General features: G+C 42.6%; 1 protein-coding gene across 3 annotated transcripts in view; it reads left to right on the forward strand.

The window, feature by feature from the left end:
- The window catches only part of EPC1 (enhancer of polycomb 1), a 70,348-nt gene that overhangs the window by 40,692 nt on the left and 3,847 nt on the right, over positions 1 to 25,809 (forward strand). For 2 of the 3 annotated variants that reach the window (XM_083188869.1, XM_083188868.1), the window contains exons 2-11: positions 4,238 to 4,397; positions 4,769 to 4,914; positions 5,270 to 5,476; positions 7,083 to 7,231; positions 8,592 to 8,739; positions 14,475 to 14,645; positions 15,364 to 15,453; positions 15,553 to 15,701; positions 16,120 to 16,472; positions 25,549 to 25,664. In XM_083188869.1, coding sequence (XP_083044995.1) covers positions 4,238 to 4,397; positions 4,769 to 4,914; positions 5,270 to 5,476; positions 7,083 to 7,231; positions 8,592 to 8,739; positions 14,475 to 14,645; positions 15,364 to 15,453; positions 15,553 to 15,701; positions 16,120 to 16,472; positions 25,549 to 25,664 — 1,689 coding nt within the window. Of the gene's footprint in view, positions 1 to 1,743; positions 2,786 to 4,237; positions 4,398 to 4,768; positions 4,915 to 5,269; positions 5,477 to 7,082; positions 7,232 to 8,591; positions 8,740 to 14,474; positions 14,646 to 15,363; positions 15,454 to 15,552; positions 15,702 to 16,119; positions 16,473 to 25,548; positions 25,665 to 25,809 lie in introns of those variants that run through there. The other variant, XM_083188870.1, reaches the window with a different exon arrangement.

The raw sequence follows: 25,809 nt of genomic DNA on the forward strand, positions 1-25,809 counted from the left end.
CCTAGGTGTGTGCCTAATGTAATGAACAATCAGCAGCTATGTCTATCAATTGGTTGCCAAGACCATACACAATACAAAGTATACATGACTATGTCAGAATGTATACTGCATTTTTTAATCCAGGTATCTAACCAGTTAATCTGTACTCTTACTTGTGTACACACTATCGGGCCAAACCTAGAATTTTAGGCTGATCACACTAAATTAACCCCTTCAATGGTGGGTTTTTTTTAGGGAGCACTCCCCGCTGGGCGAGTTTTTTTTATGGGGGAACGCTCCCTAAAAAAACTAACACCACGGTCTCCCTGGGTCCTGGCAGCGCCGCTGAACTGTAAATCAGCCGTTGCCCGGCCCTGCACCCCGTCCCTGCCCCCGGCAACCAGCTTGTCATAAGCTGGTGCCTTAGGCTGTAATAGAACAGCAGGAGGGAGGAGAGGGAGCCTGAAGCTGCCGGAGTTTGGCGTTTAACTCTGCAGCGCTGCCCGGCTCTAAACAGTGGCAATCTTGGGAATTTTCCTGGAAAATTCTCGGGATTGCCACTGAAGGGGTTAAGACTTCATCAACCATGTCAGATTAATGCTCTTCTGGGCCATATTAGGAAACGTGAAAAGTTTAAAAAGACTAACAGTAGTGTTCTAACAATTTTGTCAGTTTTAAAGCCAATTTCCTACCACTTTAATAAACTGACTCCTATCTAGCCAGTCCAGCTTCTTCATGCCTTCTTTATAGCGAGACCAGAACATCCTCTCCTGCTCAAATATTCTAATACACAGCACCCTCATTGCCATCACAATGGCTGTAAATTGCCCCCTAATATTCCAGCTCTCCTCATGCCCTTATTTACTGCCAGCCAAAGCTTGCATTGAGCTTCACCTCTGATCCGGTTCATCCACTAATTTCCACGTCTGTGGCTTGCTGCCCTGGCTGGACACCGCTGTACACAGCCTGTGAACTAGGTTCAGCTTCACTTATTGATTCCACCAACTACATCCTCTGCTTATATAACTTAACTGTAGTGTACATTTTGTAATAGTGTTTCCTAATCTTCTGTATTTGTACCATACATCAACACAATTTAAACTGCTTTTAAGGTAGAAGATGTGGCCATCGAGCATTGGTTTTGGACTTGTTGCGAACAGGTTAATTTTGTCAATGGCGTTTTATTTAATTACAGGTTGAACACCGATTATCTGGCATCGTCGGTTCCAGCACTGTGCCGGATTACCGAAACTGCCGGATTATCAGTGATAATATCTGAAAGCACCATAACCCCGTAGCGCGATTCCTGCAGCCCGGCTCTCACCTCGGCCACATCACCCGCAGCTTGTCTCCGGCTCACATGGCATTCCACCTCCTGCATCGCTTATTGGACCCCCGCAGCACGACCCCCCTACCCGCAACTTGACCCCCCCCCTGCATCCCAATACCCTCCCACTCCCTCTCTAAACCTTTCCACTTCCCTAGCAACTACTTCTAAGCCCTCCCACAGTACCCACTATGTCTAAAAAGCAAACAATACTTCCGGCAGGCACCCGATGTGTCAGGATTAAAGAAGTTTCCGGATCAATGGTTGCCAGAAAATTGGGGTTGTACCTGTATTTATTTATTTACAATTTCTTCTATAGCGCAGCATATTTCGTTGCGCTTTACAATTGCAAACATGGATAAAACAATCTGGGTAACAGACAGACTTGGAGGTAAGAGGGCCCTCCTGCAAGCTTACAATCTATAGGGGCTTAGGAGGGAAACACAAGGACGGGCACCAGTAATGGCATAGCAGTCCCAGAAGGGAAGCTAAATAATACATAAGAGGAACAGAAGGTTATGCATATGGAACTTTAAATATGATAGGCTTGCCTGAAGAGGTGAGTTTTCAGGGAACGCTTGAAAGTTTGGAGGCTAGTAGAGAGTGGTATTGTGCAGGAAGGGCATTCCATTGGGTGGGAGCAGCACAATGAAAGTCCTAGTGAATGGAAGCTAATAATCTGTGCAGAAAAGAGACTCAAAACTTGTCCAGAGCGGAGTGGTCGAGTTGGGAGATATTTTATGATAAGTAAATATGCTGGTGCAGTATGGTTAATTGCTTTATATGCGAGTAGAAGCGTTTTATATTATAAACACAGGTAACCAATGGAGGGACTGGCAGAGTGGATCAGCAGACGATGAGCATCTTGCTAGGAAGATCAGCCTAGCAGCAGCATTTAAAATGAATTGCAGTGGCAAGTCTGTTCTTGAGAAGACCAGTTAGGAGACTATTGCAATAACCAATGCGGGATAAAATGAGTGCATGGATAAGAGATTTAGTAGTGTCTTGTGTGAGATACTGTCGTATTTTGGATATGTTTTTTAGATGTAACATGATTTGGAGACAGATTGAATGTGGGGAACAAAGGACATTTTGGAGTTGAGGATAACCCCTAGGCAATGAGCTTGTGGGGTAGATTGTCGAGTTGTCAACAGTTATGGAGAGCTCAGGATAACTGTTCTTGGAACTGTTTTGGAAATATTTTTGAGGTGGCAAGAAGACATCCAAGATGAGATGGCAGAGAGGCATCCAGAGACTCGGCCCAAAACCACTGTGAAAACTCAGGGGTTGATATAGATTTGAGTATCATCTGTATATAAATGATACTGGAATCCAAAAGAGCTGATTAGTTTGCCAAGTGATGAGGTATAGATTGAGAAAAGCAGAGGAGCTAAGACTGAGCCTTGCGGAACTCCGACTGACAGATAGTGAAGAGGAGGAAGAGTCAGAGAAGCGAACACTGAAAGAGCCATCAGATAGGTAAGCTGAGAACCAGGAAAGGGCTGTATCAATAAGCCCTAGGGAGTGCAGTGTTTATATGAGAAGAGTATGATCAACCATGTCAAATGCAGAAGAAAGATCTAGAAGAATAAGTAGTGAGTAATGGCCTTTAAACTTGGCAGTTACCAGATCATTCACCACTTTAGTCAGTGCTTTGTCAGTGGAACGAAAGCCTGACTGAAGTGGGTCTAATAGGGTGTGAGAGTTAAGAAAGTGTGTGAGGTGAGAGTAGACAAGTCTCTCGAGTAGCTTGGAGAGGCATGGGAGCTGAGAGCGGACGGTAGTTAGAGAGTTAAGGTCAGATTTCTGTTTTTTCAGAATAGGAGTAATCCTGCATGTTTGAGCAGAGAAGGAAAAGTACCAGTAACAAGAGAGAGATTGCAGATTTTAGGTAAGGTTGGGATCAGCATAGGAGATAGTGTTTTAATGACTTGTGCAGGTACAGGATCAAGAGGAGAAGTAGTAGAGTAGGAGGATAAGAAGAGTGTGGATACTTCCTTTTCATTTGTGGGCTCAAATGAAGAGAAAGTGCCAGAGGGTTCAGGTGGGGATGAAAGTAGGTTAGAGGTTGAGGAAGAGCATACCATTTCATCTTTGATGTTATCAATCTTGTTCTTAAAGTAGGAGGCAAGTTCTTGTGCACTGATGGTAGCTTAAATGGGTTAAAAAGTAACTTAGGGTTGGTGGCCTGAGAAGAGCTGAGAGATTGGAAGTATGTTTGTTTGGCAGAGTCCAAAGGATTGCAGTAGGAGTGGTAGCTAGTCTTATATGTGAGGAAATCATTGAGATTACGAGATTTACGCCATTGGCGTTCTACTTTTACGTGACTGATTCGTAGTTGTCTTGTTATTTTGGAGGGCCACATCAGTCATCTAAGCCTGGGTAGGGTGTAACGGGATGCTGGAGCCACTTCATCAAGGGCTGTTACAAGAGTCTGGTTCTTTAAGAAATGTGTCCCAAATCACTGTGCTGTGAAACATCCCCAGAACCATAAAGGTCCCTGTAGTTGGTCTAGCGTATGTTGCGCTGACGATAGCTAACCAATTAGAATTTCTGTTTCAAAAATTGGCAGATCTGTATTCTGAGTTGATCTATGAGAACATATTAGGGAATTTTTTAAAACTGAAATGCCTTTTTTATTTTGTGAGGCAATACTTTTGTTTGCTAGCCTGGCTATGGATGTACTTTCTGCTTTTAGAAGGGTATCTCTAATTTTATTCTACGGTGGGATTTTTCTTTCTCCCGAAACGTTTCAGTTGTTGAGTTAACGAACTCTCCACAGAACTCTTTATGTAAATTACATTATGTAGACGGCTTCTTGGTAAAAAACGCTTGTGTAGTATAATACTTTAGTGCCCTCTTATAAATTTGTTGTGCTGAAATCAAAATCTGAAATGGAATATCAATAGTAATATCATCTTTTGCTTCTAGGAACATCATCTCCAGCGAGCTATGTCAGCATTGCAGGTATACGGAGAGAAGCGGGATAACATGGTTATTCCCGTCCCAGAGGCAGAAAGTAATATCGCTTATTATGAATCTGTGTACCCAGGGGAATTTAAGATGCCAAAGCAGCTCATTCACATACAGCGTAAGTAATGATCAAGTATTAAAGTGACTTTCTTGGATTATTGACTTGAACTGTGTCATTGTATTATGAATATAATAAACTCGTTGTTTTGCCTAGTGGAGCAAAGAATTGCTGAAAACTCCATATTCTAGCGGTGGATGGTTTTTTTTATTTTTTGGATGGTTTAGTTAATATGATTGTTTATAATGTGACTGGACTCTAATTCCTGTTTGTTGTTCTCCATATATTTCTGTCTCCATAAATGAGACTGAACTGTAAAATGCTAATTCTTGCAGTCAGTTTTAATGTGCCTTGATTTTAAATTTACTATTGTCACATAAAAAAAAAGGCCTTGCGTGTTTCATTATATGACATTACTTTCGATCATTTAGCTTTTAGTTTGGATGCAGAACAGCCAGATTATGACATGGATTCGGAGGATGAGGTATTTGTGAACAAGCTTAAAAAGAAGATGGAAATTTCTCCTCTCCAGTTTGAAGAGATGATCGACCGGTTAGAGAAGGGCAGTGGTCAGCATGTAAGTTTTTGTGCATTTTTTTCCACTCTATTGTTCAAATATATAACTTTAAGGAATATGGTCACTAGGTCGACATGTCTGAAGGTCGGCAGTCAAAAGGTTGACGTGGGTTTTTTTCACCTTTTTGGGGGGGGGAGCTGACGTGCCGACAGGCGGTATTTCACGACCTACCATCTACTAGGGTGCAGTGGGGGAATAAAATAGTGTGCCGAGCGCATTGAGGCACCGTGTCATGTCGACACAATGCGTGTCGACCTTCAGTCATGTCGACCTAGTGGTGTCTATCCAATGATCCCATTCTAATTTTAAAGGTTTTTTTGCAATGTCTACAACGTCTTCTTGCTCTTCTCTTCAGCCAGTCAATCTCCAAGAGGCCAAACTGTTGCTGAAGGAAGATGATGAGTTGATTACTGAGGTCTATGACTATTGGATTAAGAAAAGGAAAAACTCCCGTAGCTCCACCCTTATACCAGCAGTGAAACAGGAGAAACGGGATGGCTCTAGTACCTGTGATCCTTATGTAGCTTTCAGAAGACGTACAGAGAAAATGCAAACACGGAAGGTAAGTTAGTCCCTTTATGAAGTATGATAGCTTTCCTCATGGTGGTTCTCCTCAATGCAAGAAGATGGCGTTCATTCTGACTCATTATTTTGGCGGCATGTAGACCACCTATCAAAGAAGACCTGCATCTCTTAATCCTCAGGATAATTCGCCACTCATGCAGTATGTCAGCCAATGTATATATTTTTTTCTTTTTGATTTGTTGCCAGGAACCATTAACAGGTCTTTCTAAAACATGAGTTTAAAACTCAAGACTTCAAAAAATTGATGCACTTTTTAATTCCTTATTGTATTCACAACTGCCTTTGAGCTTGTAGCTGTGCAAAGGAACTAAACCCATCTAAGGATGTGATTAGAGCACCGAAACAAAAGGTTTTGCACACGTTTCCTCTCGTGCCTCAGGATCTGTAAGAAATGTGACTCGTGAGGCTCCCCAATTGACTCAGTTGCCCTGGTGCCTGTGAAAGCTGCTTGCAGTCTTGTATGAAACCTAATGCTATTATGCCATATAGTATTTATGACATTCCCTGATTTAGAGCAATACTGCTGATTGTGTAAGGCAGGGGTATTTACAGCACTTCTGCAGCTGTGGAACTACACACCACAGCATGTCCTGCCACAGTTTTGCTGTTAGTGTATGCTAAAACTGGGGAAAGACATGCTAGGATATGTAGTTTAACAGCAGCTGGACAGCAACATATTGAATATCAATGATGTAAACCAGGCATGTCCAAATTATGGCCCTCCAGCTGTTGTGAAACTACACGTCCCAGCATGCCTTGCCATAGTTTTAGCATTCCCTAAAAGCAAAACTGTGGCAAGGCATGATGGGATGTGTAGTCTCACAACAGCCGGAGAGCCATAGTTTGGACATGCCTGATGTAAACAGTGAGACCGTAACTTTGAACATCTGTATGATCATCATATACCACATAGTGTGTCTTTAAAAAGCAATCATCTAATGCCCCCATTGACACTTCCTCCAGCCGCATGCCAGATGCAGATTCCTCCAATGTAAGCAAGTAGAATGTTGGAGATTGCAGCTACTTCAGCGATATGCCCGTGACCCTCCTATAATCTAGATCAGTGGTTCCCAACCCTGGTCCTCAAGTACCCCCAACAGTGCACGTTTTGCAGGTCTCCACACAGAATCAAGTGACATAATTAGCTCCACCTGTGGATCTTTTAAAATGTGTCTGAATAAGGAAAGCACCTGTGCACCTGCAGGTGACCTGGAAAACGTGCACTGTTGGGGGTACTTGAGGACCAGGAATGGGAACTACTGATCTAGATGGTAAATCACATTGCATCTAGAAAGCCAACTCCCAGTCACCATTATGGAACACCCAGTATGCAGCTGACAATATGGACTGTTCACGTAAATTCCGGCATAAGCTGCTTTGTATAAAAGTGTGTGTGTGTGTGTGGGGGGGTGGGGGGGGGGGGTGGTGTATGGAAGTGGCTTGGGTCCTTCAAATAGCAGCTTGGTTTTTAAGGTTCAATATTCCTGGCAGCTAAAGATATGAGCAATAATTTAGGTAGGAAGTAACAGGCTAAATGATCTGAGAGATTTTGCTGAAAGTTTTCATTTTGCCATTTCCCTCAGAACCGAAAGAATGATGAAGCTTCTTATGAAAAAATGTTAAAGTTGCGTCGGGATCTCAGTCGAGCTGTGACCATATTGGAAATGATTAAGAGGCGAGAAAAAAGCAAGCGAGAATTACTGCATCTAACACTGGAAATAATGGAAAAGAGGTAATAACTATTTCTGTTATAGAAGCCATACTTGCGTAGGGTGGCTGAGTAAGGTGACATTAAATAATCAGTAATGTTTGGGTTTAAATGTTAATAATGCTGGGAAGTAGGTCCTGGAACTATTCAATTGGCTACTCTATTATGCCTGACCAGAGAATTTCTTTTGTCAACCCTCCTGAGGTGCTAGCAAAGATCTGACCAAATTGTCACAAACTGCATTGTTCCCAGCAAGAGTTGGAGAATGCTGTTTTTTCTTTTTAAATGAAGAGCTTTAAGATTTTTTTTTAATTTTTTTTTATTTTTGACCCAAAAAATACACTTCTAGTGGAGGGTTCCTTGGTATCGGCACAGTCTGCAATTCTGTAATGGCATATTGCATTTGTTGGCATAACAAGCATATCCTCAAACTTCTATGGGTTGAGGTGTGCACTAAAGTAACTGGTCAATGTGCGCATAGCCGAGCATTGTGGGGGATGTATTGTGTGTTAGGGTTAACAAATCTGGAATTACTAGTGTAGCTTCTGTACTCCACATGATTTGATAGGATGGCATCACTTGATACACATTCTTGAACATTAATTCCTATACCACAAAGGTTACTGCATCGCCATTACAGTCCAGGTTTTAAGGATTTCCATGCTTTAGTCCAGATGGTTAAATCAAAGACTCAGGTACTGGTTGTCGCATTTGCTTAAACATGGATATATCCTTTAAAACCTGGAATATAATGATGGAGTTTGGGAAAACCTTTGATCCAATCTGTTTGTTATTTTTTTTTTCATGTGTATTCTGATTTAGGCTGTTCGGAGGCCATATCATTCATGATTTATTTACTGATGGTGTAATCCACCTAATGACCAGTTAGCCAACAGTTCAAGACCACTCCTGACCTGCCAACAGTAGTTGCTTAGGACCTTAAAGAATTGATGGACTAATTCACATGACCAGCGATAGGTGAACAAGGTCTGCTCTTTAGAGTAGTTTAGTTCAATGAAGCTTATTTTTAAGGTTCTTTAAAAAAAAAAAAAAGTCATCTGTTTCCCATCTAAAACTTTAGAAGAGTGTAATTATAAAGCTGGTTTTAGTGGACTAGTTTCTATTAGATGTCCACGTTTCACAAGCTTTTCCATACTTGCGGTGGTTTTGTAAGCTGTTAATCACATATCTGTTAGTACAGTTAGGTCATTCTTTGTCCAAAGCTTTCTGGATAATGGGTTTTGTGGCATGAAATATTCATGTAATTATAGTTTTATTAGATTTTTCACGTAATTGGGTATATTTGTGTTGACTCTTTGCCATGTAAAATGATGATGGATGTTTATAAAAATATAATATATAGTTTTTGTTTCTTGCAATACAGGTATAACCTAGGTGACTATAATGGAGAGATCGTGTCGGAGGTAATGGCTCAGCGTCAGCTTTCGAAGCCCACCTATGCCATCCCCATCATCCCTATTTCTAGTAGTCCGTTCAAACATCAGGATATGATAGAGATTAAGATTAACAAGGTAAGATGAGTTATGGGTTCCCAAATATAACTGAGGCATTTGTATTTTCACTAACGTCCTTGATGGGATACTGGGAATGGTCTTAAGACATTGGGTATTAGAGGGTATCCGCAGGAGACAGGCACATCTATAACTTTGAAGCTGGGTGTACTGGCTCCTCCCCTCTGATTCCCCTCCCAGGAACCAGTTTAGAAAAATGTGCCCTCAGGAGAGGATGCACACTGCTGGAGCTCCAGAGAGTTTGTCTTCAGTTTATTTTCTTTTATTATTTTGGGGTTACTGTGTTGGACTTCACAGTATCCCTGCTTCGTGGGAGTCAGTTGAGGAGGGTTCAGCTGCAGGCCTCTTAAGGTACCGAGCTGTCCCTGCTGCAGGACCACTGTCCTGAGAGGGTGTTTGTACTCACGGGCATTGCGCTGCAGTGATACTCACCCCCAGCATGCCGCACACTCCTGACACAGTCCGAAGACGTCTGTGGTGAGTAGAAACCGGGGTCCCCACAGTGGGGTACCCCGGCTCATTGTGCGGCAAGATGGCGGCGGCGGCAGACGCGGTACCCTGCACAGGGGCTGCGCAGACCCCCTGTCACAAACTGGCTGCGGGTGACAGTCCCTGGGCTACCAGGGCAGATCCCACTATAAAACGCTGTTCAGTGTAAGGGCGCCATTAAAACTGACAGCCAGCGCCAGTATAAAGATCAGTGAAGCCCCTGCGCCATCACAGGGGGGCGGGGCTTCAGCGGAGCGAGGCCAGAGCTCTGAGCGCGCATACACTACTTCCTGCTTCTCCCTGGGCGCCATTACTGTCTCCAGATACACTCCTCAGCGGTGAGGTGTTGGACAGAGGAAATCTGCAGAAAACAGCAAGTGTATTTAGCGCTAAGATCGCTTAATTGATCACACTGTTCTGTGTTTATGCGTGTTACCAACTCCTAAATAGGAGTTCAGGTTGTACAGGGTGTGCTGGTCTCCTCAGTGTAATCTGAGCGCTCCCCCACGTGCTTGTTAAGCTACACACTTCCAGTGATAGAGCTCACACATATATAGCTACTATACACTGCACTCTGAATATATACATATTTATTTCATTGTGATTGTGGTGTGTTTGTGGAAGAAAGGTTACTCATTCCTTCAACATGGTGAGGAAGTTAACCTGTCTCATTTGCAGCAGCAAGTTTGTGCCTAAACCTCACAAATTACTTGTGAGGAATGCATGTCCACTCAAACGAGTGGGACAGGGGGTTCATCCCAGATTAATCCTCAATCAGACTCTCAGGAGCCTGAATGGGCGGCAGGCATTAAAACCATGCTGCAGGCAGTGTCAACACAATTGGCTGCAAATACAATGCAGACCAAACAGGTGCAGCAGGACTTAACAGTTTTAGCCGCACGGGTGGATAATATAAGCACCACCACGGACCAGTCACGGAAGCGTGCTGCGACCGCCATGTTGCCTGATTCAGATGATGATCTACAGGCTGGTGACGACACAGATGATAATGTGGACGACGGGGCTCTGATCCCTGATTCACTGTCATCTCTTAGAGGCCCAGAACCTCTTATTACAGCAATAAGAGAAGTGTTAGACCTTCCTTTAGCTGACATGCAGGAAGGTGACCCGTTCTTTGGGTCCCAAAGGAAACAGCAAATTGTTTATCCTGAACAAGTTGACCTTGATGAGACGTTTAAGGAGGCTTGGAAACAACCTGAAAAGCGTTTCCAACTGTCTAAAAGGTTTAAGTCCAATTTTCCCTTTGATCCCGCCACTAGAGCGGTGTGGGAAGAGCCTCCGGTTGTGGATGCATCAGTGTCCAGACTGTCCAAGAAGGTGGTTCTCCCCGTCCCAGGGGCAGCAACACTCAAGGATAGTACAGACAAAAAACTGGATACTACCCTTAAGTCCATGTACACTGCGAGTGGGGCGTCTCAGAGACCTGTCCTCGCCAGTTGTTGGATGGCCAAGTCCATTTATACATGGGCTTCTCAAATCCAGGAAGGCATGCTGGCCGATATGTCAATGGCGCAGGTCGGAGAGAGACTTCGCCATATCCAGGATACTGCAAAGATCCTGTGTGACACGCAGAAGGAGCTTGGAGCTATAAATGCTCGCTCTTCCGCAATGGCGGTTTCAGGCCGCAGGGCCCTCTGGTTAAGACAGTGGGTAGCTGATCCAGAGTCTAAACGTAGCGTGGAAAGTTTGCCTTTTAAGGGAGAAAAGTTATTTGGTAGCGAACTTGACGACCTTATATCCAAGGCTACAGCCGGCAAGTCGACTTTTCTGCCGACGGCTTCCACTCACGCAAAACGTCCCTTTCAGGGCCATACGTCCCAGTCCTTTCAGGCTTCTCAGTCCTTTCGGCCTTCCAGGCCCAGGCAGAGGGCGAGAGGCTCCAGCTCGGCCACCAGAGGGGGCCGTGGCAGGTTCAGGAAGCCCGCCAGCACAGGATCTCAGGATCGTGCCGCTAATGCCTCCGCCTCTAAGCCGGCAGCATGACTCGGGTTCCGACCCTGGAGTCACTTGCGAGGTGGGGGGTCGCCTGTCAGCTTTCAGCCAAGTATGGTCAGTCTCTCACCTGGATTCCTGGGTGAGAGATCTTATTACCAACGGCTACAGGCTGGAATTCGAAAAACCTCCCCCTCACAGGTTCTTCAAATCAGGTCTGCCGGCTCTACAGGCAGACCGAGTGAACCTGCAGCAGGCAATACAACGCCTGCTGACGTCAAGGGTTATCACACCTGTCCCATTGCAGGAACAAGGAAGGGGTTACTACTCCAATCTGTTCCTCGTGCCGAAGCCGGACGGCTCGGTGCGCCCCATTTTAAATTTAAAGTCTCTAAACCCTTTTTTAAGGGTTTACAAATTCAAGATGGAGTCCCTCCGGGCTGTAATAGCAACCCTGGAGGAGGGAGAGTTCTTAGCATCGCTGGATGTAAAGGACGCCTACCTCCACATACCAATTTGGGGTCCACATCAGGCTTTCCTGAGGTTTGCGCTGAAAGATCTGCACTTTCAATTCAGAGCGCTGCCATTCGGCCTGTCATCAGCGCCGCGTGTGTTCACGAAGGTGATGGCAGAAATGATGGTACTGCTCAGGAGGTCGGGTGTCAACATTATCCCTTACCTGGACGACTTGCTGATCAAAGCAAGGTCGGAACAGGTCCTGCTGGAGTCGAACCTGCTTTCAGGTCGGAGATTTGGCATCCAGGATTGGGTGCGACTCACAACAGATGCGAGTCTGCAGGGATGGGGTGCTGTGACCATGGACAGAACCTTTCAAGGTCAGTGGACTCGGTGGGAAGCGAGACTCCACATCAATATCCTGGAGCTGAGAGCTGTATACTATGCAGTGTTACAAGCCCAGGATTTCCTCCAAGGTCGGGCGCTCCAGATACAGTCCGACAATGCCACAACTGTGGCCTACATAAATCGCCAGGGAGGCACAAAAAGCAGGACTTGCATGAAGGAAGCTTCCAAGATCCTGACCTGGGCGGAAACGTACGTGGTGGCTCTGTCGGCCATCTTTATCCCGGGTGTGGACAATTGGGAGGCGGACTTCCTAAGTCGTCACGCTCTCCACCCCGGGGAATGGAGCCTGAATTCACAGGTGTTTGCAGCAATTGTGGACCGTTGGGGCCAGCCATCGATAGATCTGATGGCATCCCGGTTAAACCACAAAGTCCCCATGTACTGCACAAGGACCAGGGATCCCAGCGCAGTGGCAATAGACGCCCTGACAATTCCATGGGTGTTTCCCTTGGTGTACCTGTTTCCACCCATACCACTGCTGACAAGAGTTCTAAAAAGGGTTCGAAGTCAGGGAGTGGAAGCCATTCTTGTGGCTCCGGATTGGCCAAGAAGGGCTTGGTTCTCGGACCTACAGAGCCTGCTGATCAAGGATCCTTGGCCTCTGCCTCTAAGGAGAGATCTTCTCACACAGGGCCCTTGCGTCTTCCAAGATTTAGGGCGGCTACGTTTGTCGGCGTGGAGGCTGAGCGGAAAATCTTAGCTCAGAAGGGTCTGCATTCATCAGTTATCACCACGATGATTCAGGCCAGAAAGCCGGTGACAAACACGCACTACTACAAGATCTGGAGAAAGTACGTGGGTTGGTGTGAGGAACAGAAGGTTCCCCCTGCAAAATTCAACCTGAATAGGTTGTTGTGCTTCTTACAAGCGGGATTGGATTTGGGTCTTCGTCTGGGCTCACTAAAAGTACAGATTTCGGCCCTGTCCATATTCTTCCAAAGAAAATTGACTGTCATCCCGGAAGTACAGACCTTCCTTCAGGGAGTGCTTCACATCCAGCCTCCTTTTGTACCTCCTACACCTCCTTGGAGTTTGGACGTTGTTCTAAACTTCCTTCAATCCTCCTGGTTTGAACCATTGGAGTCAATTGAGTTGAGGTATATCACCTGGAAGGCAGTGGTCCTTTTGGCCCTAGCCTCGGCTAGGAGAGTGTCGGAATTGGGAGCCCTTTCCTGTAAAAGTCCTTATCTGATTTTCCACTCAGATAGAGCGGAGTTGAGAACAAACCCGCGTTTTCTTCCCAAGGTGATTTCTTCCTTTCACCTAAATCAGCCAATTGTGGTCCCGTCTGCATCTGGTTCGCCGGATATTCCGTTATCCCTGGAGGTGGTGCGTGTCTTGCGTGTGTATGTCCAGAGGACGTTAAGAATCAGGAAGACAGATTGTCTATTTATTCTGTATGACGCACAAAAGAAGGGACACCCTGCATCTAAGCAGTCCATTGCTAGATGGATTAGGACTACAATCCAACAAGCCTATGTGACGGCAGGCATGCCGACCCCTCCGGTTTTAAAGGCTCATTCCACCAGATCGGTGGGCGCATCCTGGGCGGCTGCTCGGGGTGTGTCAGCTCTGCAACTCTGTAGAGCTGCTACATGGTCGGGGCAACACACCTTTGTAAAATTTTACAAGTTTGATGCCTTGGCCCAAGAAGATACCCAGTTTGGGCAGGCAGTACTGCAGCAGTCTCCGCACGTACCCTCCCTTTCTGGAAGCTTTGGGACATCCCCAATGTCTTAAGACCATTCCCAGTATCCCATCAAGGACGTTAGTGAAAATAGGAATTTAATACCTACCGGTAATTCCTTTTCACGTAGTCCTTATGGGATACTGGGCGCCCGCCCCGTGCGGGGGTCTGGCTGCAGCTTATTCTGCTGTTTAAGTTCAGAAGTTCACCTTAGGGTCTTCTGGTTCAAGGGTCTAGTTCAGTGACCTTGTTAAAGAAAATCCACCCAGTTGGTGGTATTATAGTTGTTTATTGTTTTGTATGAATGCGGGTGTGCTGGCATAAATCTCACCACACTATTCACACTTATGTTTACATAGGTGACATATATGTTATTCCTCTCATATGTACATTCTCCTTCGGGCACAGTTTTTCCATTAACTGGTTCCTGGGAGGGGAATCAGAGGGGAGGAGCCAGTACACCCAGCTTCAAAGTTATAGATGTGCCTGTCTCCTGCGGATACCCTCTAATACCCAATGTCTTAAGACCATTCCCAGTATCCCATAAGGACTACGTGAAAAGGAATTACCGGTAGGTATTAAATTCCTATTTTTATAGCCACAGAATACATCCATTGCTTTAATTTAGGAGTTGCTCACTTTATTGATGCTTCTATTAATCTGAGCATAGTTCATTCTAGTCTTTGAAACCTGATTTAGAATTTGAATGAATTATAAAATGTTACATTTGCAAATCTTGCAGCAAGAGAAATCTGATGCTGTACGACCGAAACGGAAATATGAGAAGAAGCCCAAAGTCTTACCCTCCTCTCCTGCTGCTCAACAGACCAGTCCTGCTGCAATTCCAGTGTTCAACGCGAAGGATCTAAATCAGTATGATTTCCCCAGCTCTGATGATGAGCCCCTCTCCCAGGTATGCCAAGCAAGAACTAAAGTCATTGTCTGCCATATCAATTTGGCTGCCCCATCATTTCAATTTGTCAGAAAAATTCTACTACCTATTGGGAATGTCTATTCCTAATCTTGCCGTGTTACATGTGTTTTTTTTTTTTCTTTAAGTGGATGTTAATTGAGTGATCGGAATTAGGGGGATATTCAATCCCCGCCGCTAATTCCAATGGGTGAATTGGGGGCGGTTGCCTATTCAATGCTGTCTTTTCCCAAGAGCATTGAAGAGGCATCTCGGCAGAACGGACCCGACTTTAAAAGCAGTCAGGCCCCTTTTGCCAAGAATGGTCATGGATTGTCGAGCATTGAATCCTGCCTTCCGATCATCAGTTGAGCAGGCCAAGAACTGGACAGGGTCACTGCTGCCGGGACGTCCCTACAGTCGTGACGTCCCGACAGTCATGAACCAGAAATGAATATCCCCCTAAGAGTGTGCTGGCAACAGCATTTTCTGCCTTTTTATTTCCTGCATTAGGTTTGTCACTTAATGCTTTAGTTGCTGCTGAAAATTGTCTGCTCTTACACTTTATTTATTTTTAAAGATGTGTTCCAGTTGTGTATTATGAAGCGTGTAAAAACGATATATTAAGAAATTCCAAGATAGAAGTTTTTTTTGTTTTTTTTTCTAATGTGTTTCCTAAAACAGATCTGCTTTCACACATCTAGCGTCTGTCTTTTATCAGGTCATGTCTGGTTCCTCAGAAGCTGAGGAGGAGAATGATCCAGATGGTCCCTTTGCTTTCCGCAGGAAAGCTGGCTGTCAGTACTATGCTGTAAGTGCAATGAGCATCATGATGAACATGCCAGTCATAGCGAGCTTAAGCTGTAGTGATTCATTAAAAAACAATTATATCTAAGTTTGTTTTTTATAGCCACATTTGGACCAAACTGGCAACTGGCCTTGGTGTAGTCCAGAGCAAGGAGGACTAGGGGATATTCGCTATAGATACTGCCTCACTACCCTCACTGTACCCCGCAAGTGTATTGGGTTTGCACGAAGACGGGTTGGGCGTGGTGGAAGGTGAGTCTATTATTTGTACACTTTTGCTCTTAATACATCTCATTGGTCATTATGCAGCCTGTTTATCAGAATACATATTGATTAACATTCAAATTTTAAGTTCAAGATTCAATTTAGGTTACCAACACTTTAACCATTAACGACCTGTTTGCAGTCAACTTAAAGGCAGAGCTGAATCGTGTTATCGATTGTATTGATAACACAAATCGATTGTAATGATTATTAATGCTTCATGCTCCCTTTTCTGTAATACCTTTTTTATACAAGGACCTTAGAGAATAGCTAACTTTTTTTTTAAACTAAAGTATTGCTTTGATGTTTGAATTATCTACATTTCTTGGGCATTTTGTTACATTTTACAATTTGAATGTTCATACTGATACTCATTTTGCCATTTTTGTGTCGATGTCCCCTGCAGGGTGCTCCTCGACAGGGCACATTCGAAGTACGACAGTGCATTTCGCCAGTTGGATGTTGATCTGCTTTCCTCTCCAGAACACACTTCAATCAATTTATTTGCCAATACCTCAGAAACAAATACCTCGGATAAATGTTTCTCTAAAGACCTCAGTCAGATACTTGTCAATATAAAATCATGTAGGTGGCGCCATTTTAGGCCTCGGACAACAGCCCTACATGACAGTGACATTATTGACTTTTCCTGTAGAACGTTTCACAAGGGTGTAACTCGAACAGGCACAGCACAACCTGGGACCCAGACTTGCAGTACCTCGACATCAAGTAAAAGTAGCAGTGGTTCAGCACACTTTGGTATGTGGTCTACTACTATCTTTATACATTCATTTTCATGGAAACAGGCAAATGAACCCAGGGATGAATGTCAACATATGTATTCCACTGAAAAGATTTATAATATAAACTATTTTATTTCTCATGTTGTGTTTTGGTGCATAATCATTGCTCATGTTCTTCCAACTCATCTGCTAGTAATTGCTTTTACTTGGTACATGTTTTACTCACGCATTCATCATTCAGCACAAGGTTCAGTTTTTAAGTTGTAACAATAAAAATGATGGTTCAAGTGGAACTGCCAAGTAAGGAAAGTAGATTCCGGTTTTTCTAGGACACACAATAAATAAACCTAGAAGATGGTGCTATAAGTTCAAGTTCTGGAAGTATTTATTGCTTGGTATGTGAAGGAACCTGCTTCTGTAGTATAAATGGTGTACTAGCTGGATGGTGGAAACAGTAACGCTAGGCATGCATAATATAATTATGTATGTGAGAAAATGCCAATCGGCCATTTACTCCCAAACACTGGAAAATGGTCAAAAACTGGTTAGATGATTGGTTTAACTATTTTGTTTGACCAATTTCTTAGGATATAATTCACTCTAGAACCATTTAGCTGTAGTAACTTAAACTCATCCAGAAATAAGATTTGTTTCTTCTGCTTCAGTTGTTAGATAATTGAGGGCTTTGGTTTATATTCATGTCTTTTCAAGGTTCCACCACTTCATCTCTGTAGGTTTCAGATCTGGAATATTGTTTTTACATTCCAGAAGACCTATAGGAGGATATTCTATTAGCAGCAGTGTCCCTTAGCACCGACACCCACTTGTAACTCTTATTATGGTATGATAGGTAAAACATAATTGCCGATAAGCAGCCATCAGGACCAGCAGTACCACATTAATCCATTTTCGGTAGATAAAAATGGATGCCAATTGGATATCACGATGATGACAATTTGTCATTAATTGCGGTATATGGTCATTTTTATCAGCCAAAACGGCATGAGGCTAATAGGATAGCGCCCTTGGTTGTAGACTTGCTAGCATGTTTGTGTCCGTGCCATAATCCATTATTTTTTATAAATAAAAACCATGATACCAGGGATCATGTTACTATTGATACAGCATTTTTAATGTGGTGGTGTTGCTTTTAATTCTGAAATGGAGCTATTTATATTCCATGTTTTGCAGTGGAGTGCTGAATTCACTCTAGCAATGCTCATTGTCCTGTATGTTTAGTTGTATTTTTTTTTTTTTTAACCTCATCTACAAAAAGTATTTCTACACAATCCTTTAATACAGTGGTGTTACTATTTTAGGCAGTTTCATCACATATTTTAATAGTAATTGAGAGTAATGAGTGTTCGATTGTGCATTATTTAGGCTCTCAACTAATTAAAACCAGATTGGCATTAGGAGGTACTGCAACCCTCCGCTAAACATCCAGATATAATTGTATAAAACTTTATTTTGGTGCTCACAGGATCAATAAACTAGACACTTTTTTAGTTGCCTATTCAATAGTTCTTTATAGTACAGAAAATGCTTGCTTTTTATGTTGGAATCAAAGAAAGATGGTATTTTTAAGTGTGATGCTACTAATTGAAGAGATAGATATGTTATCCTTTTGTTTACAAACACGTTATTGTGCACATTTGTGAAGTTATGGGTATAAATGCCATAAAGTGTTCATACAGCTAATGAACAATCGACCTCAGAGTACATTTGTTTGTGTACTATGCTAATGTGTTCACAGAACTATATATATATATATATATACAGTAGTTCATCTATGTGTGATTGGGCATCCAACCAGTGAAGTAGCGCTAGCGTTGGTCAGCGCGGCGGCAGAATTTGAAAACATTTTTTAAAACACTGGGCGGCTCTCTAATTGGCTGAGCCAATCAGAGGGTTGCCCAGTATTTTAAACAACTCTGCCGCCACCGCTGACCCCCGACACCCGCTAGCGTTACTCTACTCCACCACAATCTGCCCACCCTATTTCACGTCGCCAGCAGTCCTTCTGGCCCCCTCTCCCCAAACCCCACGTTGACGAAAGTGTTCGGTGGGCAATCCCACCCACAGATGGTTAAAAACCACATGCGATCGCTCTTGCAATTCGATAACATGTGTTGCACATGATGATATCTATCGATGCAACGTACGACGGCGGGTCCACGCATCGCATTGAATGGTCCCTTAAAAATTAAAAAAATTATTTATCGCCCAGATGTGTTCAAAATTGAATGATTGCATGCAATATCTCACAAGAGTATGGGCTACATTATCCAAGGAATGATATATATGAAGAGCTGCGTTTCAGACTATGGGGTAGATCAGGCATGTCCAAACTATGGCCCTCCAGCTGTTGTGAAACTACAAGTCCCATCATGCCTTGCCACCAGTTTTCTAAAAGGGAATGCTAAAACTATGGCAAGGCATGCTGGGATGTGTAGTTTCACAACAGCTGGTGGGCCATAGTTTGGATATGCCTGGGGTAGATGTATGAAGCAGTGATAAGGGAGGAGAAGTGAAAAAGTGCCTGGTACTTTAACACCGGCCAAAAAACTCCTGACTTAAGTTACAGGCTGAGTTTAAAAAAACGTTCGGAGCTGATTGGCCGGTGATAAAGTACCAGGCACTTTATCGCTTCTCCTCCCATATCACTGCTTTATACATCTACCCCTATTTATATGGTGTGGTTGCAGATTTTTTTCCCCTTTTGTAAATCTTTACTGTGGACTAATACATTTCAAATTGTTTTAAAGGAATTATAAGTGTTTTCTAGACTGCAAATAGCCAAGTTGATCTTTCTGGTATGGTGTTACCTTTTAAAATTGTTCTGTTTTTATACAGAGGTTGTAGAAGTTCCTGGTTAATTTATGAAGTCCAAGCAAAACCTGCTAAAATATGTAAAATGTCTCAACTTGTAAACATCTGCACTACACAATCTTCTAAGCTGGTTTGCAGATGGCAGTTTTTTTCTATTAAGAAAATAGAATATAACCATGACTTAGTATAATATAGTTTTTTGTCATGGAAGGATCTAGGACTCTGGGGGGATTGTATTCAGCGGTTTGTCATTTAGCTAGCATTCAGAAGGATGAGCTATTCGTAGAGTTTTAAATCTGGGATATTCCTTTCGGCTCGCACTCTCCTTAGGTGGCAAAACAAAATCCATTAAATGTTTCGCATGGCCAAATAGTCAACTGTAGCAGGGCATACTTTGATGTGTAGTTAAACAGCTGGAGGGCCAAAGGTCCACCATCCCTGATCTAGGTAAGATAAGTAATAATCAAAGGCGACATTTAAGCCTATTGAATTTTGCCATTTGGGCACCTATTACTTACAGGGCCAAAAGTATTTTTTTTTATTTTATTTTTACCTCTAATATACCTATTTCAGGTGTAGTAAAACACCAGCTCAAAATATAGCTATTCACATTTGACCAATCGTGTCTGGCTAATGCTTTCTGCCTTACTAAAAATCAAATCCTTTCCATGTATAACCAACACCAGGTTTTTTGTTTTGTTTTGTTTTTTTATTATGAAGGTTTTATAGCCAATAATACTGGCTATTCTGAATTCTGTTTGGCATTGATGTGGATAGGAAGAAAAACCATTTGCATTCAATTGGTAGCTGGGGCACTATACAACTTGAGTAGCGGGTAAGATTATGATTCAACTAGCCCCGATTCACTGGTTAGCTTTATAACCTGGACAGTCAGCATAGTTTTAGGCATTCCTCTCAGGAACTTTACAAACCAAATCTTTTTAATCAATTTGTACTGCATGTTTAGGTTATCTAAATGTATTAATGTACACAGGCTCCATGCAGGGTTTTCTTCCCTGTAGTCATGCTGTGAAATGTGTTTGCCCCCAGAGGGTGATAATGGGCATGGAGAAATGAGCATGCTCTGCATCACTTGTATAGATAAATAGAGGTTGAGTATTGTACAAATAGTCTAGTAATCTAATGTTATCGTTACTCCTCCTGTTTCGGTCTTGCGGCTGTCTTTAGGCTTTGATTACAATTTAATATTCTGTGGGTTCTGCCCTCTCAGGATGAATCCTGTTCTCTAGTATAACTGTATTTCCATATTTGTTCATATCAAATGTATGAGCTTTCAAACCATTAACCTTTTTCATGTGTTGATGCTGGTACGAATGTCTCTGGTGAAACTGAGCATTATGCTACATTGCTATACCTAATATTTCAGTGTATAGAAGTCACAGCTGGTGCCATGATGACTATAAAGGCTGCTGTACACATGCTTGTACTGCTACAGGAAGGTCTAGCATATTGTGGGTGTGGATTGTGGTTGCCCGTGTGCTAGGTCTGCATGTCCAAGTTACAAAAAGTCCTGCTCGCAGTCACCGCTCGCCCACGGCATTGAATATATGCCAATGTCTAGACTTCCAATTTGGACAATATAATGCATACACATGTTGTCATACACCTGTGCTCAATACATCATACAATGAGAGTTCTGCCCAGTGGTGTATTGTAGCAATGTTTTCTTTAAATTTGCAAGGTAACTTGCACTGCAGACACCAGTAAATCTTTACCAGAAATGCTAAACTGCAATTTCAACCACACATTAATTCGTTAATATTCTGTGCAAAGTCTCAACTGCTGCATCCTAGAACTTTAGATTTAAACTTGTATGCATCCGTAATACTGTTGGGTCAGGCAGAGACACAAGTGACCTGCCACGACAAGAAGGGATGCTAATTTCTGCACAGGAAGCCTGCAAAGCTCCCTCTGCTAGCTTAGTCAAACTCACTCTCCTTCCAGGATAACCAGGAACAGATCAGTAAATGGGCACGGTTGGTATTTAGAGAAGTGTAAAGATCTCTGTTTTATGTCATTTAGATTAATTGGCTCAATAATATACAGCATTTAAAGGGAGGATTCAATTATCCGGGGGCTGCAGCTATTCGATTACTGCCACTACCCCACTTGGAAAACTCCAGAGGTTGCACTTACCATAGGTTTTCCTTTACTCCCTCTGGGGCTTACAGAGTAATTCCATAACTCCAGGCAGGTAACATTCATTAGCCTGCAGGCTTACCGTAATTGGAAATTGCTAATTGAATCGCTCTGGCCATCAAACCCAGGAGCTGCAGCTGCATACTATGCCAACTGCTATTACACATATATGTGAAAGTGGTTTTAATTATAATCTCGCTGTAAATGTATGGGGTACAGTGGATTCACATCTGCTAATGGGCCAATCCCATGACGATCACGCTTTGTGTTGCAACATTGCTGGCTCTACCCTGTCTCCCTAGTTTTGGATGGTTTCCCTAGTTGTAGTATGAGCTGATAATGAGCTCAAGCTTCTGTACAGTTCATAGAAGATTGAGAGGCATTTTAAACTGTTGTGTATATTTGTGACTTGCAAAATAAATATTGGTTTTAATAAGGTGGCTAACCTATTTCTGTGTATTAGCATTGTTGTCTGGGAGCAAATGTTTCCTAATTTTATCTATAAATAAAATACAAAAGATCCTTTTTGTTTTATTTAATAGTCATTAGAAATTGAAGCCTCTGACAGTGCCTGCTTTCCAGTTGGGAACAAACATGGTTATCTAAGGGGAGAATTGTATTCTGCGCGATGTAAGTAGCACCAGCAGTATGCTCCCGGATCTATTCAATACCGTGCACTGCTAGGTCTGAGAAGACTGGTGCTCGTGAATTTTTTGTTGCTAGTACTGGCATTTTATAACTTTGATTGCCTTCTGCGATGCTGTTTGCATTTTTTGCACTGTGAAAGGGCACAAAACAGTATTGCCATCCTAATTTGGTCAGATTTCATAAATTCACTAGTCAGCGGTAGCAGCACTTAAGGCCCCCTAAAGGTGCCCATACACGTTACAATTATTGTATACAATATTGTATACAATATCGCATCTCATCCGATCTCAGTTTTGCGATGACATCAGATGAGATGAGATGAGATCTAGTACAAAAAGTATGTGCAGCACGTACTTTTTGTACTAGATCTCATCTCATCTGATGTCATCGTAAAACCGAGATCGGATGAGATGCGATATTAATAATTGTAACGTGTATGGGCACCATTACACTTGTCAACTTATTGTCTCAACAAATTGAACCTGATTGACTCGAGATTTATCCTATGTGCAGGAGGTTCAATCTCTTCCAATCTCTTGGTTATACCCAATGGCACAGGATTGTGGATTGTGTCCTACACATCAGGCACATAAGATTTTGTCAGACGGCACAGCAGATCTTGTCAGATAAATTGACTCAAATTGGATCAAATCTCACAAAATCTCACAAGTGTAAGGGGCCCTTTAGAATAGCTCCAGGAACTCCCTACAGGTGCTATATACATTGTTCTGAATAGAATTGACCTAGTAATAATAAATATTCACAAAGCAGTAACTTGAATTCTGCAGGAAAATAGGAGTTTGATGAATGAAGTTGGGAGCCACATATTGGCTCAACCATGTTGGAATTAAGAAATGATTCTAGATTAGCCTGTTACTTGGCAATATTGATTTGGGGTTTTGAGAAAAAGAGAATGAGTTGTGTAGAGAGGTAGAAATCACGTAGAATAGTCTAGTTGAGGTTAAAATGAAGGTCTGAATCTTCTGGCACTGTTTAGAACAGGCATGTCCATCCAGCAGCTGTTGTGAAACTACACATCCCAGCATGCCTTGCCGTAGTTTTAGCATTCCCTAATGGCAAAACTGTAGCAAGGCATGATGGGACTTGTAGTGTCACAACAGCTGAAGGGCCGCAGGTTGGACTTGAGGAAAGTAATATAGATAGATATAGCATGCAGTGGCACTCAGAGGAAGTTTTCAAACGGTTGTATTAGAGAAACAAGCCAATGTTTCGGGGCTAGCACGCCCCTTTGTCAAGGCGTGTGGTTCACCCATACCTTGACAAAGGAGCATGCTAGCCCTAAAACGTTGGCTTGATTCACTAGTACAACGATACTATGAGGCATTAGTGCCCCACAGTACTGAGGACATGGGTTAGATTCCCACCTAACTGTGTGGAGATTGTATATTCTCCCTGGGCTTACGTGGGCTTCCTCATGCTTCCTCATGCTTCAGTTTTCTCCCATATTACAAAGACATGCTGTTAGGTTAATGGTCTCCTGACAAATGATCAACCCTTGTAGGTGTGTGTGTATGTACACATGTTTAGTGCAGTCTAGATGGGCCAAGTAGTTCTGATCTGCCTTTAAATTCTATGTTTCTATAAGTTACAGAGAAGTATCAGAAGAATGAAAGTTCATTTATCCACACCAATTAACTTTTAAAGGAAAGACTAGCTAGTGGAAGACACGCTAGAAGGTAATTGCAGTAGTTTTTGAGAATGCATTATTTAAAGTTTGCATTATTTAAAGTTTGCATTATCAGGATGCATGTGTATTCTGGAGATGTCCCTTAGATTTTGCTCAGTGCTATACCCAGTATCGCTGGCACCATCTTTGTTTATCCTCTGTGATCGCTACAGCCCACTTGGTTGCCCCAGCAGCTTTGGTGTTCAATGGTACTACTGCATGATACCACTGCAGTGCCAGACACACAGTGACTCCAAGCAGAGTTCCCTTGCAACGTAAATGTTTTCTGTAGAAGAGGAAGAAGATTGAGTTGTTAAATGATAGGTCATGGTTGCCGTCATGTCTCAAACTTCCATTGTATCATTGGTCCAGCCATCATTGCTACACATGGGCCAAATAGCCTCTCTCTGTGCCAAGTCCCATGATACTCTGCTAGCATTGGCATCTTTTTAATAAAAATGCGCTAGGACACAACAGGAAAATATGGTTTTCCAACACTTATTCATACATACATTATTCAGACGTTGCAGGAGACTATGAAGGTAGAACTTTTTCTTTATGGCTGAGGTTTGAAGGTTAGATTGGATAAAGGTGGATCTGTACAAAATGTATCAAATTCAGGTTATAAGGTTGTGGTCTGAGAGTGGAAACTATAAAGTTGGAGAAAAACCATATTGGTCCATCCTGATGCATTTTAGTCTTTCTGCTGAGAGAGATGGAATGAGAATGCAGATAATCTTTTCGGGTGTTAAAATCTCCCAAACTAATGATGTTTCTATTAGAAGACAAATGTTCAAGTAACTAACTGCTTGTGACCACTGCAACAAGCCAAGGATAAAGAGTATCCAGATAACAGAATTCTTGAAATGTTAGTGTTGTACACCATGGTGAATATGCAGTGTAGGGATAAGTGTTTGCTTGCAAGTTTGGATGTGTCGATAAAGCGGAGAGACCACTGTATGAATGGTCTGCAGTGTATGATTGGCTGAGACATATTTCCTTGATGCAGGAAGAAGGTATTGGTAGAAGTCACTCGTGCCCAATGCCTGAATTTCTAAGGGCACATCTAAAGATTCTTAAGAGACAGCAGTCCAGTTAATTTGTTTAGTTTGCGTGTAGTGTCTGGGGACGAGGCGGTGTTGGATCACTTGCTGCTAGAAGCAGAACAGTTGAGAGGTAAAGTTGGTTATTGTAAGACTGAAGGCCTTATTCTGTGCTAACCACTTTACAGGATAATGTAGTTTAGTAGATCAAAACAAACAGTTATTATAAACAACAGGGTGAAATGCAGTGAGGGTAAGACATTTTGGAATAAAGGCTTTTTAATGTTTGTATAGTGGCTTTGGAATGAATGGCAGGGATTAAAAAAAAAAATAATGAAAAATAATATGAACACATATTGCTGGGGTAGTGAGTTGGTGAAATCATTTCCTGGTTGTAATGGGTGAATAGTGTTTGTGGTAAATACTGGTATACTCATCAATATTTTGATTTGGATGTTTCTCTTTATTTATATTTTTATTAAAGGCATAAACTAATCGCAGCTTACAATATTGGTTTGGACACCTTTTTTAGTTTCTTTAAGAGCCATAAAAATCCAAATGCAGAGCCAATGATTTCCAAATGACTTATCAATTCAGTTATGGTCCTTGTCATTTTGCCCTGGTATTCTGCAACAGAGGTTTATTGATCTTTCATTCCATTATTTTCATAAGACTGCAGTTTACGAAGGTCACCTATTCTAATACAGCCCTTTTATTCTTAGCATTTACAGCCGAACAATACCAGCAACATCAACAACAACTGGCACTAATGCAGAAACAACAGCTTGCTCAAATACATCAACAGCAGGCAAATAATTCCTCTGCCAACACTTCACAGGTAATGCAGTTATCAAACATCTTGTTGTGATGGTCCTGATGGTTTAGAATAGTGATAGCTAACCTTGACACTCACATCCCAGCATGCCCTGCATCAGTTTTAGCATGGCCAAATAGTAAAACTGTGGCAGGGAATGCTGGGATGT

This window comes from Crinia signifera, chromosome 5 (genome assembly GCF_055691185.1).
Source record: "Crinia signifera chromosome 5, ASM5569118v1, whole genome shotgun sequence".
In the NCBI taxonomy this organism is placed as follows: domain Eukaryota; kingdom Metazoa; phylum Chordata; class Amphibia; order Anura; family Myobatrachidae; genus Crinia; species Crinia signifera.